Source organism: Ambystoma mexicanum, chromosome 2p (assembly GCF_040938575.1).
Source record: "Ambystoma mexicanum isolate Mex_15411 chromosome 2p, UKY_AmexF1_1, whole genome shotgun sequence".
NCBI lineage: Eukaryota > Metazoa > Chordata > Amphibia > Caudata > Ambystomatidae > Ambystoma > Ambystoma mexicanum.
Window position 1 is genome coordinate 278,181,313 of NC_090923.1, and position 16,354 is coordinate 278,197,666.

Below are 16,354 nucleotides of genomic sequence, written 5' to 3' on the forward strand. Positions count from 1 at the left end.
GCGTTCCTCCTTCACTACCCCAACCCTATTGATTTTCTTCCCCTTCTTCATTCTCACTATCACCAGGTTCCCAAATCACTGACTCTGATTGTCACCTAACTTGAGCTCTCGAATATATCCTCAATATTGCTCTCTCCAATTAATGTTTTGTCTTCTTTCAAACATGCTTTGGTGATTCCCATTCTTAAAATAGCTACTCTTGACCTCACTGTTCCCAGAGACCTCTGTCCCATCTATCTTATCCCCTTTATTTCGAAACTATTCAAATGCACTGTTTATTTTAACGTCTCCTCCTTCATGAATTTGCATTCACGCCTTCCTTCCCACCAGTCTGGTTTTTCGACCTTCTTACTGGACTTTATGGGTCTAATGCTCTCCTTTTTGCCTGTCACACCAAGCTTTCTTTGTTGGAGAGAATTCTAATTTCTGTGCTAATTCCCTTCAATCTTCGAGACCCCCAGCTCTTTTGCTGGACTTTAGGACTTTTTCATTTTCACCCTGAAGAGAGTAAGCCGTTTTCTCACTCTCTCGTGTATTTTGATCTGATTTGCATTATCTGTTTCCTTTGTTTTTTTGAGTCTGTCAAAATCCATAGGCATCTACTTTTTGTATGGTGACACAGAACCTTCAGTACAGCGACCCACAGAAATCCTTTAGATTTCTCATAAGGTTTGAATACCTTTTTGAGAATTACTGTTCCCGAGAATAGTAAAGTAAAATTTACTTTATTTACCTTTTCTCTCTGTAGATCCGGCACACCCCATCTTATGTGGAGTGCTCGGGGGGGGGGGGGGGGGTTGTTTACTTAGTAGCCCCTTTTTCTACTAACTCATTTAACATTTTTATGTTACCCTCACTACTTTAAATGGAGGGTGGAAGTGGTTTAGTTTTCCTACTATTGTGCTTTTCTACCGCAGGATGAATCCTCAGCTGCAGTATAGCACCCATGGCAGTATAGCACCCATGGGTGACCATTGTGTCAAAATGGTCCTGATCATCTTTTTTTCGCCATTTCTTGCTTGTGAGGTTTTTCTTGGGTTTTACTCTGCGCGCCAAATGAGGTTTAGGCCCTTTGTTAGTTTTGCCTTTGGCAGGCTTCAGTACTGAAACCCGCCTCTGGCTCCAGTGTGTCTGGCAGGGCAGGAAGTGAGGGAGGTGCACAAAACTGTGTGTGTGACAGCTCGGCTGAATGCGTTACATCTATGCTGTGCATGAATGGGAGAAACCTATATAAAAAGGTGAGGCTTCTTAGACTGAAGGCAGTTGACCACTGGACAAAACATCCGAAGGAATCGTGAAGAGAAGCTTGCTGCATCCTCCTGGATCACTGAACTGCCCAGTGAAGCCCTGCTGCTGAAATTATTTTGCCGAATGGACAAGAGAAGCTCCGGAAAGGACAACTTCTTCCCTTGGGTTAGTAGGACCAACTAACTCTGAGACTAACTTTGCTGGAAGACCTTCCCCCAACTTGCTGTACTTCTTTGCTGCTGCTGGAACCGAGTGCCAGGGGTTGAGAAATCCAGAGTCTAGTGCAATGTCTGTAAGCTGGCCAAAAGCTCCAAGAGTCTCCTGAGGACCCTCCTGAAGCAAGACAACCCAAGCTCGAGTCACCTCAACAGAGTGCTGGACTAAAGGAGTGAAGGAAGCCCAACCAGAGTCCAAGATCCACGGTGGTGCCGTTTACCGCATGCTGAAACCGCCAAGTGCTGCTGAATTGAAAAGAGCCCGCTTCTGCCGCCGACCTCCGAACTGCTGAGCAGGAGTCCTCCAGACGTCCTCCCTCTTGTCCCCATGACCAAAGCTCAGGAACACAGGACCTGTAACACTGCAACCAAGACAGAAGCCAGCTGGATCCACTTCTTCTGACCCAAGGTACAGTTCCGACTCAGGGGTACTTACTTCTGCCTTTAGCTTGCTTTTCTCAGTTGAGATTTGCAATAGCTGCTTTTTCTAGAGTTGACCTCAGCTCTAGCTTTCACAAGCCTAACAGCTTGTGGCCCAACAGTGATTTTCTGCAACAAACTCTCTAACTTTGTGCAATACTTTTTGTTATTTAAAAAGTGCCTCAGCTACATAGACTTTGCTCCAATTGACTTTGGCTGTACTGGCTTCCTGCAGACTCTTCTAGTCCATTGACTTTGATTCCAACTGTCCCTCATAAGTGATACACTGGTTTTTAACCAATATTGATGGGAAAGGTTTTATCTAGACTACATTGGGAGATTTTAAAAGTGCTCACATGCTCTGAGAACCGGTTAACCCTTTTAATTCCTTTAACCTTTCCTTTTTGACCAATCTCATAATTTATTAAGTACAAAAGGGAAATATAAATGCCATTAATGTCCTAGTTAGTGAAGTCCCCTCAGGGTGTATAAAGTGTGTATGAAGCATCTCTAAAGAGAGTGTCTACTTGCTTGTCTTGGCTCTGAGAACATATTTTGAGTTGTATTTTTATTGCCCTTTTTAACCCCTTAAGTGCCAAGGACGAGCTATCTCGTCCTTGACATTACCTCTGTGTTGCCAAGGACGCAATAGCTCGTCCTTTTAGGCACTCCATCCAGCAAGGAAAACAGGGAACCCGATGCATTTCCCAAAAGAGGACACCCGTGGGAATCCACAGAGTCTGACTTACGAAAATCGCCCCAGAATTTATTATCCAGAACCCCTGGCAAAGTCCAAATTTGGGGGGAAAAAACCACAATTTCCGCACATTTTACTCTGGTCACCCACCGAAACACGCCACCAACAGCACATGCCCTACCGTCCTGCGATGCCACAGATGTCCCAATACAAACGGTACCTTACATGTGTGGGTGCACCTACCGGGCGCAAAGGGCGAAGCCAAAAACACGGGTAACCCAAACTCTTTTCGCACAGCAGGATTGCAGGATTTTGACTCATGTGCACACCATACAGGTTTGGACCTAGGGTGTCCAAGCCACCAAGGAAAACTGGGAACACCATGCATTTCTGAAAAGAGGACACCCGTGGGAATGCACAGAGGTCTGTCTTGCGTGAAGCGGCCCAGAATTTATTACCCACAATCCCTGACAAAGTGTGATATTTGGTGGGGAAAAAAAAACAATGTTCACTTTGTCAGGTTTCTGGGTAACAAATTCTGGGCCGATTTGCCAAGTCAGACCTCTGGGGATTCCCACGGGTGTCCTCTTTTCAGAAATGCATGGGGTTCCCCGTTTTCCTTGGTGGCTTGGACACCTTAGGCCCATATCTAAATGGTGCGCCCTTCTGAAAAAATGGTGAAATTCAGCTGTCGGAAAAGATTTGGGGTTCGCCGTGTTTTAGGCTTTCCACTTGGCGCCCAGGTAGGTGCACCCACACATGTGAGGTACTGTTTTCGTCGGGACACGTGTGGGAATGCGGGAAGGTATGACATTTGTTGTGTTTGTGTGGTTTTCATAACGTTTCGACCCATTTGCTGGTGCCCTTTGTCACACAATCCTTTCATTTCCCAAATGTGCCCTACATTTAGTCGCTGCTTTAGGCACCATACACTTTTGTAACCTGCACAAGTCACCTACCCTTGAAAAGGTCTGCCTGTGCTCTTTCAGAAAATGTATGCTTGCCGTTCCTCACCATATTGGTTTTCCTGATTTACACATGCTATGTACGTCTGTTCAGGCCGTAAGCATAAAACTCCTTTGTACCATGGCTCAGTGTTTGCCTTGTGGTATTGCTTGTTTTGTGAAACACTACAAAAAAAAGTGTGATTTCCTAACTGCAAGAGTCGGGGAATGTAGCAGAGCATTGTTTTTCTCAAAATTCATAGAAGCCATTGCCGCACCAAGCCAATCATGTCCACCACAACTTTTTTTTGGTCATTTTCCCGCTTTTTCCCCCCAAACTATGGAATTTTTCCCTACCTAGTTGTTGCCTGACCTGCGCATATCACCCCTTCCTAAACTTGGAATTTTGTCTATTTTTCAGAAATATATGCCTTTCTGTCCTCCAATTCGGCTTTCCTACCCTTTTCTTCCATTCCGTCCACGCATGAACAATTGGCAAAAATTGCCAAATCGCCTACCTCTCACAAAACAGTGAACCACATCAAAATAATTCTTTTCCACTCAACCTGTTCTTGAAAGCCAGGAAATCGGGGAATTCAGCAGAGCAAACCATTTGTTCCTAGCTCTTACAAAGAAAAAAAACACAGGCTTCTTTGTACATAATTTTATTGGCATTTTCTTAAAAAACACAAAATGTTCCCCCTTTTTGGTTATTCTCTCTCAACCCCCTACAGCAACCTAGGATTCCTGGGTGGCGTTATGACCGCCTACAAGTGGGAAAAAAAGGGGCCAAATTTGGCTGAGATATCTCATGTAACAAAAAAGTTACAAGGCATTGAATGGCGACATACCGAAATCCCCAAAAAAGGCCTTGGCATGGGGGGGAGAGGGTGGGGGCTGGGAAGGGGCTGGAAACCCATGGCACTTAAAGGTTTAAAGAATGCTTATTTAAAAATGAAATTTAAATAAATCATTATTTTACTAGAAAACCTCGAGTGGAAGTGTTATTTGGATACCTCCATTTGTGGATTTCAATTCTACAGCTCTACAGTTCACATGTACCCCTCTTGAGAGAAGTCTGGCTGCCCAGTCACACTACTGACTTGTGTAGTACAGACCTATACCAATATGAGGGTTACATAATCCCAAGAGGACAAGGGTGGTGTAGTCTCCCACAGGGTTACTACTCCAATTCTTGCCTAACATTCTTCTATACATATTTTCCTTGACCTATCTGCAGCCTTTCAAGCAGTCGATTATTAAATTCTTCTTTCCACAGTCAATTAACTTTGATTAATCTGGCTCTGTCCTCCAATAGTTTCACTCCTATCTTTCTCACTGAGCTCATTCTGTTTCTTGGTCCAAACATATCTTCCCTTCGCATCAGGGTCACTCAAGGTTTCGTTGCTTGGTACTCCGTTTTCCCTCTACACAATTCCTCTTTCTGCTATTATCTCGTACTACCATTTATAGGGTCATTTCTATGCTGATGGCACTCAAATATTCCTCTCACGGTCACCCTTTCCTATCATTTCAACCAACCAAACTCCTTATCAGATCTCTCATTTTCACTTATATTGATTACTCTTCTGCCCTCTTCCTTGGCCTTCCCATTTCTCATCTTACCTTCCAGCGCTCGGTCTACAACTCTGCTATCCTCTTTCTTTTCACACTTTCCCATTGCTGTATTACCTCTTCTCTTATGTAACACCCTTTGACTCCAATGTTCTTCTCCATTTCCTTTGCATTGTTTACAGGTACATTCATAGTCTTGCCTCACTTTATCTTTCTTCCCTCCCTCACATTCGCTCTGTACACAATCCCAGTTTCTCCTTACTGTTCGCAACCACCCTTGGCCCTCATCCCATTTCTGTTCTTTTTCTCTTAATGTAAAAGCACTGCCCCACTAAATCTTTCTTATTTTATTTGATCACACCCTTCTTTTCATATATTCCATACCTGGCTTGAGAACCATTTTGTCGAAGTCCTTTCTAATAACTGATGCTGAATTCTTTGTTTTTCCCCCACTGGATTTTCCCTTTACGATCTGTGCTTGATTTTGTATAGTTTCTTTACCTATATGTACAGTGACCTTGGTCTTACCTACTTACACAAGTGCCCATTTGTGAGTACACTTGTGTAGTGTATTCTCTTAGATTGCCTATTGGGACTGTCCACAAACCTTTTCCCCCTCCCTTGAGGAATGCCAGGCTGCTCTACCTTAGCTTCTCGACTGGAATCCTGGCAGGTCCTTTGGATAGATTGTTTCACACCCCTTACCAAAGTTAACCATGTTTAAACTAAATTTGAAGACACACTTATTTTTATAAAGATTAACTTTATGTATTCCCCTACGGCTTCCGGAAAAACTGCCACTGTTTAATGATGAATTATTTTTGTTATGTATAGTATGTTTCTGTGAGCGCTCCGATGCCTCCATCCTTGGTGCTATATAAATATAAATAAATAAAAAGAAAGAAAGGGATGTGGAAGACTCTCCCTAACTAACTTTTCACATTGATGGTCTATCTGCAGGTGGAGTACCTGTGGTTCTAAAAGGCTGGGTGGACTGGAAAATGTACCAATCTGGCCATTTTCCACGCATCTGAACAGTGCAATATATTTTGTAACCCTAATCCATCTAGGCTTTTCCACAATAGAAACATTTACAGTTGAAAGGGAAAGGTAACTGTTGTGTGACAAGAGGCATACAGTGGGAGGGAAACGATCACTTATAATAAATAAGCATATATTTTACTTAATGTTTAGAGACCTTCTCCATTCTACCTATCAGAAGCCAAGCCGGCATCGGATTCTGCAAATGAGCCACCAACGTCACCCCTAATGCAGTAAGCCGCCTGACAGAAGCTTTCCTGCCATGTAGACTATTACCACGGTCAGGCAGCGGATGGGCCGCAGTTCAGGCAGCAATCTGCCAGCTCATTGGGACATCCGCTCCGTCCTGCCTTCTAGGCCTTGGATATGACAATGATCCACTTAGATGTGCATGCATGGGCAAGAAAAGGGGTTGCCATGTGGCACATGATCATCCTGCACAAGGGTCGTGGGCTACAGCCAGATTCTTATCAGCAGTGGCAATAACCTAATCAATACCATCTGCAATCACCCTACCCAAGCACAAAATTGTACAGCATGTTCTGCCAGTTTGGTTAGCAAAGGTGGCATTAGGGTGGAAGCAGGGCTAAGGATATGTGCACTCTAAACAGGGCGGTGCTGGGTGTGCAAGGTTGTGCAAGCAGCCTTCCGCCCACACAATACATTGAGGTCAATGTAGGCACAGAAACTATCTAGGGGGAAAGTAGTTATCCAATCTTCCCTCAGATATTAGACAGTTTATCTTCTAACATGTTAAAAACCTCTAGCTTTACTTCACTATTTTACTTAAGTTGTGGATAAACAATGTACTTTTTATGAATTAAATTTAAAATATTTGAAACCAAATGTCGAGGGTACAGTGTACATGACAAACATTACAGATGATACAACCACAAGACCAACCTAAATCATTGGCATCCCTTCTGCCATACCCCCCTACCTGTTCCATAAAGGGACAGGTTTCCACCCTTTGGGAATCCAGCTTACACTAGGAGAATGGTAGTGTTAGGGAGAATTCTCATAAATGTGCCAATTCCCTTCACCTTCGGGACCCCCAGCACCTTTGCTGGATTTTGAGGACTTGATTGATTTTACCTGGAGAGAGCGTGAGCCTTTCCCCCCCCCCACTCTCTCATGTATTTTGATGTGTGTTTTACTCTTGTGTTCTTTGATTAAGGCGTTTTAGACAACTCCATAGGCATCATCTTTTCTTTTGTGTCACACAGCGCCCTCAGTGCAGTGACACAGGGGAAAGCCTTGCTGTCCCAAGGTTTAAACACCTTCTCTGAGATAAACTACTTTTTCCCAGAGAAAGTAAAGTGAAACTGACTTTACTAGTCTTTTCAAATTCCTAGAACCAGCAGACACTAACTTACAATAGAGTGATGGAGGGGTTACTTAGTATCCCCTATGTCTAGAAACTCATGTAGCAGTCAAATGCTACGCATTCCTCTCGAGAATAGCTGGTGGCAGTGGTTTTACAACAAACTACCATGATTTTTCCCGACAGCGAACACCAGCAGCGTTAAATCGCGGGAGACATGTTTTTCAAGATGGCGTCTGAACCCCCTTTGTTTAAACAGGTCCCGGTCGTCTTTTTTCGCCATTTCTTTTTGGAAAGTTCCTTCTAGAGTTTGTCTCTGCGCGTCAAACCAGGTTTGGTCCCTTTGTTCCTATGCCTTTGCCAGGCTTCAGGACTGAAGACTGCCTATGGCGCCCGAGTGTCTGGGGTGGGCAGGACGTGAGGGAGGTGCCCGAAACTCCCTGTGCCTAGTCTCCTAGCAGACCCAAATGCACTCTGGCGTGATTGGCTGGCTGACTGACCGGCAAGGACAGCCATCCTGCAGGGTGAGTGGCAGCTAGGCCAGAATGAAAGGGAGAAAACTGTTTAACAGGCGAGTATCTTGGCTTGGAAGGCAGAGTCGACCACTGGAACGAAAGAACTGAAGACGAGCTGGAAGAGAATGGCTGCTGCAACTCTTAGACCGTTGGTTTGCCTGCTGAAGCCCTGTTGCAGGTCCGAATCACCAAGTTCATCTTGACAGAGAAGCCCTTCAAGGAAGACTTCTCCCCTTGAGCTTGTGGGACCAATCAACTCGTAAGCCACCTGGATACCATTCTCAGAGCTGGTTGTAGAGTGCTCCAGGAAACCGAATAGCCAGGGAGAAGGACACCAGTTTGTGTGCTTGACTACAGCTACCGGAATTGAAGATTTGCCTTTGCCAGCTTTTCGAACAGTCCCAGTGCAGTGCTGGAGTCCTCCAACGTCCTCCCTCCTGTCCCCACGACTGAGGCTCAGGAACAGCGAGATCCGCAGGAACTGCCAGGAACAGACGTCTTCAGCTACATCTTTTTCTTCATTGTAGTTACTGTGAAAACCCTACCGAGAGAACTTACCTCTCACTGCAAAAGTGCTTGAAACTTTGGCAAGTTGCAGGCCTAGTCAGCTTGTGACTCACCAGATGAATCTTTCTTTTACAAACTACTTCTGCGAACTTTGGCAAATACTTTTCCGTTTAACTGCTTTATCCTATACAAGACTTTAGCCCATTGACGTTGGCCTAACCTATTGCACTGAATCAACTCCTCTGGTGAACTCAAACTATTTGCACTGTTTTAGAGTAACTAATATTTGTTATTAACGTATGCCTTTTTGCTCCTACTTCAAATGCTCTGAATGCCATTTTGCTCCTCCTTCATAGCAGTTTAAATGCCTCAGAAATTAATAACCAAGAAACCTTGAATATAAGAGTCTATTTGAATACTTGTAATTATAGACCTCTGTGTAACATCCTTACAGCTCACATTCCCTCTTGGGATAAGCCCGACTGCTCAGCAGCGCTACCACAAAACTGTGTAGTACAGACTTATACCAAAGGTTGGTTTTGCTTACACCTGTAGTCCTAGTTGTGTGTAGTGGTCCCAAGGGGTGCTGCATACAAACTTTGTCTAACAGGTAGCACAGTAGGCAGCGAGACAGACATATTGCAAGGCGTGAATCAGACAACAAGCCAGACATAGTTGTAGGCCTTTGCATCTCCAATCTTATGGGGGAGACTCTGGATTTCATTGTGAACATTGTTTTGAGTCCAAATGTTTGTGTAATGCAGCACTAAATGGAACTGTGCAAGATTTCTAACAGATGGCAAAGTAAATTTATACCTGTTGCAAACATACCTATAGTCACCACAAGTTAAAGTTCTTAAGAAATGTTTACCTTAAATAGATAGGTGGGCACAGACAATGCTTCTTCATCCTCTTTCAATTTGACCACCAGTTTCTGCCACTCCGTAGCACTCTTTATATGCCGCATCGCTGAGGAATACAAAAAAATCATAAGCCACTGCTCAATGACAGGCACACATACAATAAATTACAATAAGTTCCCTGTGTGTAAAAGATGAATGTCCTCTGTGATAAAAAATAAGGCTCACTCAACCAGTACCTAAAGGAGGCTGCAGTTCATATCCCTGCTGAATTGCCCAACCAACTTCATGAAGAAATGGATCCAAGTAATGCAGCCACAGATCAATTTGCTGAAGATTCGACAGTCCCTCGTAGTGCAGTTTCAGTCTTCCACCAATGTTGTCCACTACGGTGACCAACCAGGCACCTAGACCATCATCTGAATACTGAAGCTCAAGCCTGGAGCCCGGTGCAACAAGATCCATGAGGTTCTTTCCTCTGTGTGGCTGTGAAGTAAGAGGAACGGATGATAAAAAAGGATCATAATGCAAAAGGTACATTGGTGATCAAATTACTCCTCGTAAAAATGAATTGCTATGCCCGATAGTGCATAGTGAAAATGGAACACATTGATCAACTAGTCTGTTTTAATATTTAATAATAATATTAATTTAGTGGAAACATGTAAAGTTCCCCGACTTAATTGCATTTATGGTGGCAACCATTACCATAAGAAAGGTTTTAACTTGTATGCATCTACATCACATAAAACTGCAGGTATACATTTTACCTATGCACTGGGCCAACGGTGGATTGTGTATTAAATTATGAGTGTAAAGTGCTCCGAAAATATTTAGGTTAAGAGCATTGCAACTAAGCTCTGCAAAGTGAAATAAAGATTGTAAATTTGGGCACCAAATGGATCCAAATCTACTCTTAAAAGATTACTTCTTTTAAGCATAGAGCTTTTCATTTCAATTCCAGCATAATATTTTGATTTCTTACAAAACTGGCAGTGGTCGCATTTACTATTATTTTCTGCATGCTTATCCTGCAAATGATGTGTGGCTCGAGTAAGATGACAATAATGGTGGTCAAAGGTGATAAGGAAACAGTTACTTACCTGTAACTGTTGTTCTCCAGCATGGGTCTGGCATGGATTCACATGCTCATGAATATTCCCCGTCGTCAGGCTGGGAATCCTCGGTAAAGAAAAAATCAGTACCAGTTTCGTTTCTGATCTGTCTTTCGTAGTAGTAACCAATCACTGATCTCTGCGTCATACTGACCACAGCCAATGACTGCCCTCTACCTAAGCCCCGCCTCTGGCAGCCATCTTCAGATTTGGTAGCACGTGAAGTGGCAGTATGACCAAGTGAAGAGCCGCAGAGGGGTAGGCGGGAGGGTTCGCATGTGAATCCATGCCAGACCCATGCTGGAGAACAACAGTTACAGGTAAGGAATTTGTTCCTTCTCCAGCACGGGGTCTGGCATGGATTCACATGCTCATGAATATAAGCAGTACACACATGCACAACCACAGGGGGTGGCAAAAGGCTCAACATTAAGCAATACAAAAAACTCAACATTAAGCATCTCTTACCTCCTCACCAGGCTCACCTTAAGCGAACAGGTTGCGCAGCACTGCTTGGCCGACCCTGGACTCCTCCCTGGAATCCCGATCGACGCAGTAGAATCTCGTGAAGGTGTGCGTCGACCTCCACGTAGCAGCCCTGCAGATGTCCAGCAGGGGCACACCAGATAAGAACGCCGTAGTAGCAGCGATCGCTCTGGTCGAATGGGCTCTCGGACGGCCTGGCAGCGGTCGGTTAGCCAACCGGTGGCAGTGCATGCTGCAGCCGAAGAGCCATCTGGAAAAAGAAGACTTCGAGAGAGCCTTCCCTTGATTCACAGGTCCAAAGTTCACGAACAGCTGTGATGTCCTCCGAAAACTCTTCGTGCGGTCCACGTAGAACCTCAGCGCTCTAGCCACATCCAGCGAGTGCAAAGTCCTCTCGGCCGGCGACGAAGGAGACGGGAAGAAAACAGGTAACACCAGGGGCTTGTTAAGATGGAAGTCCGACGGCACCTTGGGCATAAAGGAGGGGTGCGTCCTAAGCACCACCCTCGAGGCATGGAAAGTCAAGTACGGTGCTTTGCAGGATAGGGCCTGGATCTCTCCCACTCGTCGTACGGAGGTAATGGCCACCAGGAATGCAGTCTTCCACGACACAAAATTCATCGGTGCGGAGTGCATCGGCTCGAATGGGGCCCCATGAGCCTGGTCAGCACCACGTTAAGTTCCCACGCCGGGGCCGGGGCCTTCACCGGCGGGAACGACCGGAACAGTCCTTTCATAAACTCTTTTACCAGTCGATGGGACCACAGGGACGTCCGTCCTGTGGTTCTGGTATATCTGGAGATCGCCGCCAGATGAATCTTAATGGAGGCGTGGGCCAGCCCAGCCTTTGCCAGCGATAGCAGGTACGGCAGCACTTGAGGGGCCGTAATCCGTAGGGGGTTGATCTTCTGTGCTCGGCACCAGATAGAGAACCTCTTCCACTTATGACCGTAGCATTTGAGAGTCGGACGCCCTGGCCTTTGCAAGAACCTCTCTGCAATCGGCCGGTATATCGTAGCCTCCAAACTCTAGCGCTGCAGGAGCCAAGCCTGCAGGTTCAGCGCTGCCGGGTCGTGGTGGAAGATGGCGCCTCCTTCTCTGGAGAGAAGGTCCGCGTCCGCCGACAGCTTGATGGGAGGGGACGTTGACAAGTCCAGAAGGTCCGGGAACCAGATCTGCCTCGGCACCTCTTGAGCTGGTTGATGAGTCGAAGCAGCAACGGCAACGGAGGTAACGCATACAGGTATAGGCCGTCCCAGGGGAACGAGAACGCATCGCCCATGCTTCTCGGCTGGGGAAACCTGCTGGCGAACCTCTTGCACTTCGAGTTTGTCGCTGTTGCGAACAGGTCGATTTGGGGTTTCTTTCTAGGCGACCGCCCAGTGCCACAGATCCTGTGCCTCCTTGGATAGGGCTGGGGATCTGGTGCCTCCCTGCTTCCGTATGTAAAACATTGTCGTGGTGTTGTCCGTGAAGATCCGCACCACCTTGCCCTTGAGCGACGGGAGGAACGATTTGAGAGCCCAGAACACGGCTCGGAGTTCCAGGACGTTGATGTGCAGGAGCCTCTCCTCCGGGAGCCAGAGGCCTCTTGCGTGGAGATCTCCGGTGTGGGCGCCCCAACCTTCCAGGGAGGCGTCCGTCGTCACCGTCTCCTGGTACGCCGGCGTCTGAAAGTCCTTGCCCGCCGTGAGGTGCGCTCGAACGCCCCACCACTGAATCGCCCGCCGGAACACCTCGTTGAGGGGGACCCTGTCTTCGAAGGTGCCCGTCGCCTGCATCCAATGGGCGTCGAGAAATTCTTGAAGAGGGCGCATCCGTAGTCTGCGGAGGGGCGCACCAGGTAGATGCAAGAGGACATCATCCCCAGGAGGGACTTGATGGACCTCACCCTGGCTACGTCCGTGGCTAGCAGGCGCTGCACTTTGCCTAGAATGGTCTTCGTCCGTTCTTCCGACGGTGCCGCCAGGCGCCTCACTGTATCGAGCTTCGCTCCCAGAAATAGGGCCACCTGCGACAGCACCAGGTGGGACTTTGGGTAGTTTATGGCGAATCCCAGGTCTGTGAGTAGCTGGACGGTCCTCGCAGTGTGTTCGACGGCGAGTTGCCTCGTCCTTGAGCGGATGAGCCAGTCGTCCAGGTAGGGGTAGACGTGAATCCCCTGCAGGCGCAGCCGCGCCGCCACAGGTGCTAGGCACTTGGTGAAGACCCTGGGGGCCGACTTCAATCCGAACGGCAGTGCTCTGAACTGGTAGTGGCGTCCCTGGACGACGAACCTGAGGAACTTTCGGTGACTTTTGAGGATGGGAACGTGGAAGTAAGCATCCTCCAGGTCCAACGACGATAGAAAGCCGCCTTCCTCCAGCTGTCCCAGTACGTGCTGGAGGTGACCATCCTGAACTTTTGTGACATGATGTATTTGTTCAAACGACGAAGGTCCAGGATGGGGCGCCAGCTGCCCGTCTTCTTCCTGACGAGGAAGTACCTTGAGTACACCCCAGAGCCCCGGAGCCTCTTCGGGACACGCTCGATGGCGCCTTTCCTGAGCATCGCCCGTACTTCCAACAGCAGTTGCGGGACGTGATTTTCCTTCCTGGCCACAGGTGGAACGTGAGGGCACTTCTTCAGGAATTCGATAGAGTGTCCTCTTGCCAGGGTATCCAGCACCCAACGGTCGGTGGAGATGGACTTCCACACGCCGACGAACTTTGTCAGCCGACCTTCCACCGGGTTGCTTCGGTGGGGGCCCGAGACCTCGGCCGGTTCAGTCCTGCTTGGAGGTGGTGGCCTTGCCGCCCTGGCCACCTTGCCGACGGCGGCGAGGTGCTCCCTGCTTGCCGCGACCCCTGTAGGCCTCCTGAGACGACGAGCGTGCCGCCTGGCGGTAGGACGACGAGCCACCGCTGGATCCCTTGGAGGCACCCTGTCTGCCTCCGGAGCTCCGAAAGGGCCGTCGTTGCTGAAGGGCTCCTAGGGCGCGGGCCGTCTCTGTGTCCGTCTTTATGGCTTGGAGGGATTCGTCCACCGCCTTCCCGAACAAGTTGGCCTTCTTGAAGTATTTCCAGGGCCTCAGACCTCTTGTCGTCCAGTAGGAAGTCCAATATGGGGCCCAGCTTAAACCAGAGCTCCCTGTCGTAGCGGGACACGATCGCCAGGGCGTTGGCCGCTTTGATCGTCGTCGCCGCCGACGAAATGACCCGCCGCCCCATGGTGTCCAACTTCTTTCCCTGCCGTCCGGCGGGGAATTCGACGTCGAGGCTCCTGACCCCGCTGCTTTCTTCTTCGCCGCCGCCGAGACGACCGAGTCTGCTGTTGGCTGGGCCCTGAGGCACAGGGGAGCGGTTTCGGGGACCCGGTACTTCTTCTCGTACCGGTCCCGTTTGGCTGGTGCCGTGGAGGGGTTCTTGAGAACCGACAGGCCCTCCTCCCAGATGTCATCGATTAGAGGCACCGCGATGACAGTCTTCCTCTTGGCCTCCCGGTGCTGATAGAGGAAACCTTCCTTTTTCTGCTCCTCCAGGCAGAGCAGGAACAATTCGGACGCCCTGGCGATCATGGCGTGGAATGAGCCAATCTCGTCGGGCGGCGAGGCCCGTGCGACGGGAGACGGGAGACCCGTTCCGTCGTCGTCGTCGTCGCCCTCAGAGCCCGTCGTCGAGCCCATCGCACCGTCATCTCCCGACTCGTGGGAGGATGAGGAGAGAACTGTAGGCCTTACGGGGACGAGTGGAGGAGAGGGTTGGGTCCTCCGTCGTTTGTTCTGATGACTTCCCGACGGGCCAGGTTGCGGGTCCTCCGGCCTGGGCCGTGGGAATCTGGTCCTTATCTCAGAGCATAAGGACTGGATCGCAGACAAAATGGCCGCCGAGCTATCCTGAGGCCTAGGTTACGGCTGTGCCGGAAGGGAAGGCTGCTCTTCCTCGCCATCGTCGTCTTCCTCGGTTATCTCCCGAGGATCTTCCTTACGGGATCGAACTTCTCGAATTGGACTTCGAGGTTCCCCACGGCCTCTGTCAGTTCCTCCTCCGAGGCTGACTCCAAGCTCGAGGAGGCTACCGTGCCCCCCCTCGCTTCTTCCATTACGGTGGCCATGACGATGGGCTGAAAAGAGGATCCCCTCCTTGGCAGCAGGGAATCTCTAGTCCCGGAGGCAGTCTCCGCTGGCGGGGTCTCTGCCGGCTTGGCCAGAGTCGCCGCGATCGCCTCGATAGAGGCCTTTGCCTGCTGGGTAGGGGCCTTCACCATCTTAGGTGCGTCCCGGGCCTTCTCCTTAGGGGGAGGGGCGACGCCTCACTCCCCCTCTTCCGAGATCGGACGGGGCTTCCCCCGAAGCTTACCCGGGGTCTCGGACTTCCTCTTCCCCGAACCGGAGCGCTGGCTCGTGGTTGACGGTGCCGGGGAAGGCGCGCCCTGCCTGGCGACCGAAGAGCCCGACCTTTCGGCGCTCCCAAAGCCAGCGGACTCGCGCCGCTTGGCCTGGTGTTGGGCCTCCGTCGCCGGGGCGCCCGCACAGGACTTAGAAGCCCGCTCGGACCCTTTCTTCTTCTTCTCAACTGTTGAGCCCTTCTCCAACCAGCTGGCGAGACGGGATCGACGGTCCCTCATGGTCCGCTCCGACAAGTTCTTGCAGAACTGGCAGTCCTTCTCTACATGAGTCTTGTCCCCATGAAGACAGTAGAGGCATCGCGAATGTTCGTCTTCCTTAAAACACATTCTGCAGCCCGCAACCAGGGCAGCTGCGAAACAGCTTGGGTCCGGGTGACGAACTCGCGTCCTGGGCCATCTCGAAGTAGGCCGCAAATCTTCTGGAATCCTCCAAGAAGTTGATTCGATGAAATCTTCACCCTTGAGGGGCGTAGGAAAATCCCGTAACAGGTAGCCGTTAACGGGAGTAGAAACGGTGGAGCTTGAGGCTCGATTAACCGAAAAAATGTGAAAATTCACCTGAAAAAACGCGAAACACGCAGTAAAAGCTCGAGAGCTAAGCACGAGGACTCCCAACACTTGAACGTGCGGTAAAAATCTGAAGATGGCTGCCAGTGGCGGGGCTTAGGTAGAGGGCAGACATTGGCTGTGGTCAGTATGACGCAGAGATCAGTGATTGGTTACTACTACGAAAGACAGATCAGAAACAAAACTGATACTGATTTTTTCTTTACCGAGGATTCCCAGCCTGACGACGGGGAATATTCATGAGCATGTGAATCCATGCCAGACCCCATGCTGGAGAAAGTAGGTGCAACTGCAGCCATCAGTATTATCTCTGAGATAAAGCCATTCTATAAAGGCAGATGTACCCAAGGAAGGTCTGAATAGTCTTTGGATGGTGCTGTTATTCTGGCCGGTTCTCGGGAAAAATGTCCATGGGATTGGATTTACTGAATCATCAGCACTGTTAGTGATTCAG

At 48.9% G+C, this 16,354-nt stretch overlaps 1 protein-coding gene across 3 annotated transcripts in view; it reads right to left on the reverse strand.

Moving 5' to 3' along the window:
• The window catches only part of SFMBT1 (Scm like with four mbt domains 1), a 1,637,826-nt gene that overhangs the window by 1,130,387 nt on the left and 491,085 nt on the right, over positions 1 to 16,354 (reverse strand). For all 3 annotated transcript variants that reach the window (XM_069643544.1, XM_069643545.1, XM_069643546.1), the window contains exons 6-7: positions 9,586 to 9,832; positions 9,358 to 9,455 (exon numbers count right to left, since the gene is read on the reverse strand). In XM_069643544.1, the coding sequence (XP_069499645.1) occupies positions 9,358 to 9,455; positions 9,586 to 9,832 (345 nt within the window). The remainder of the gene's footprint in view (positions 1 to 9,357; positions 9,456 to 9,585; positions 9,833 to 16,354) is intronic.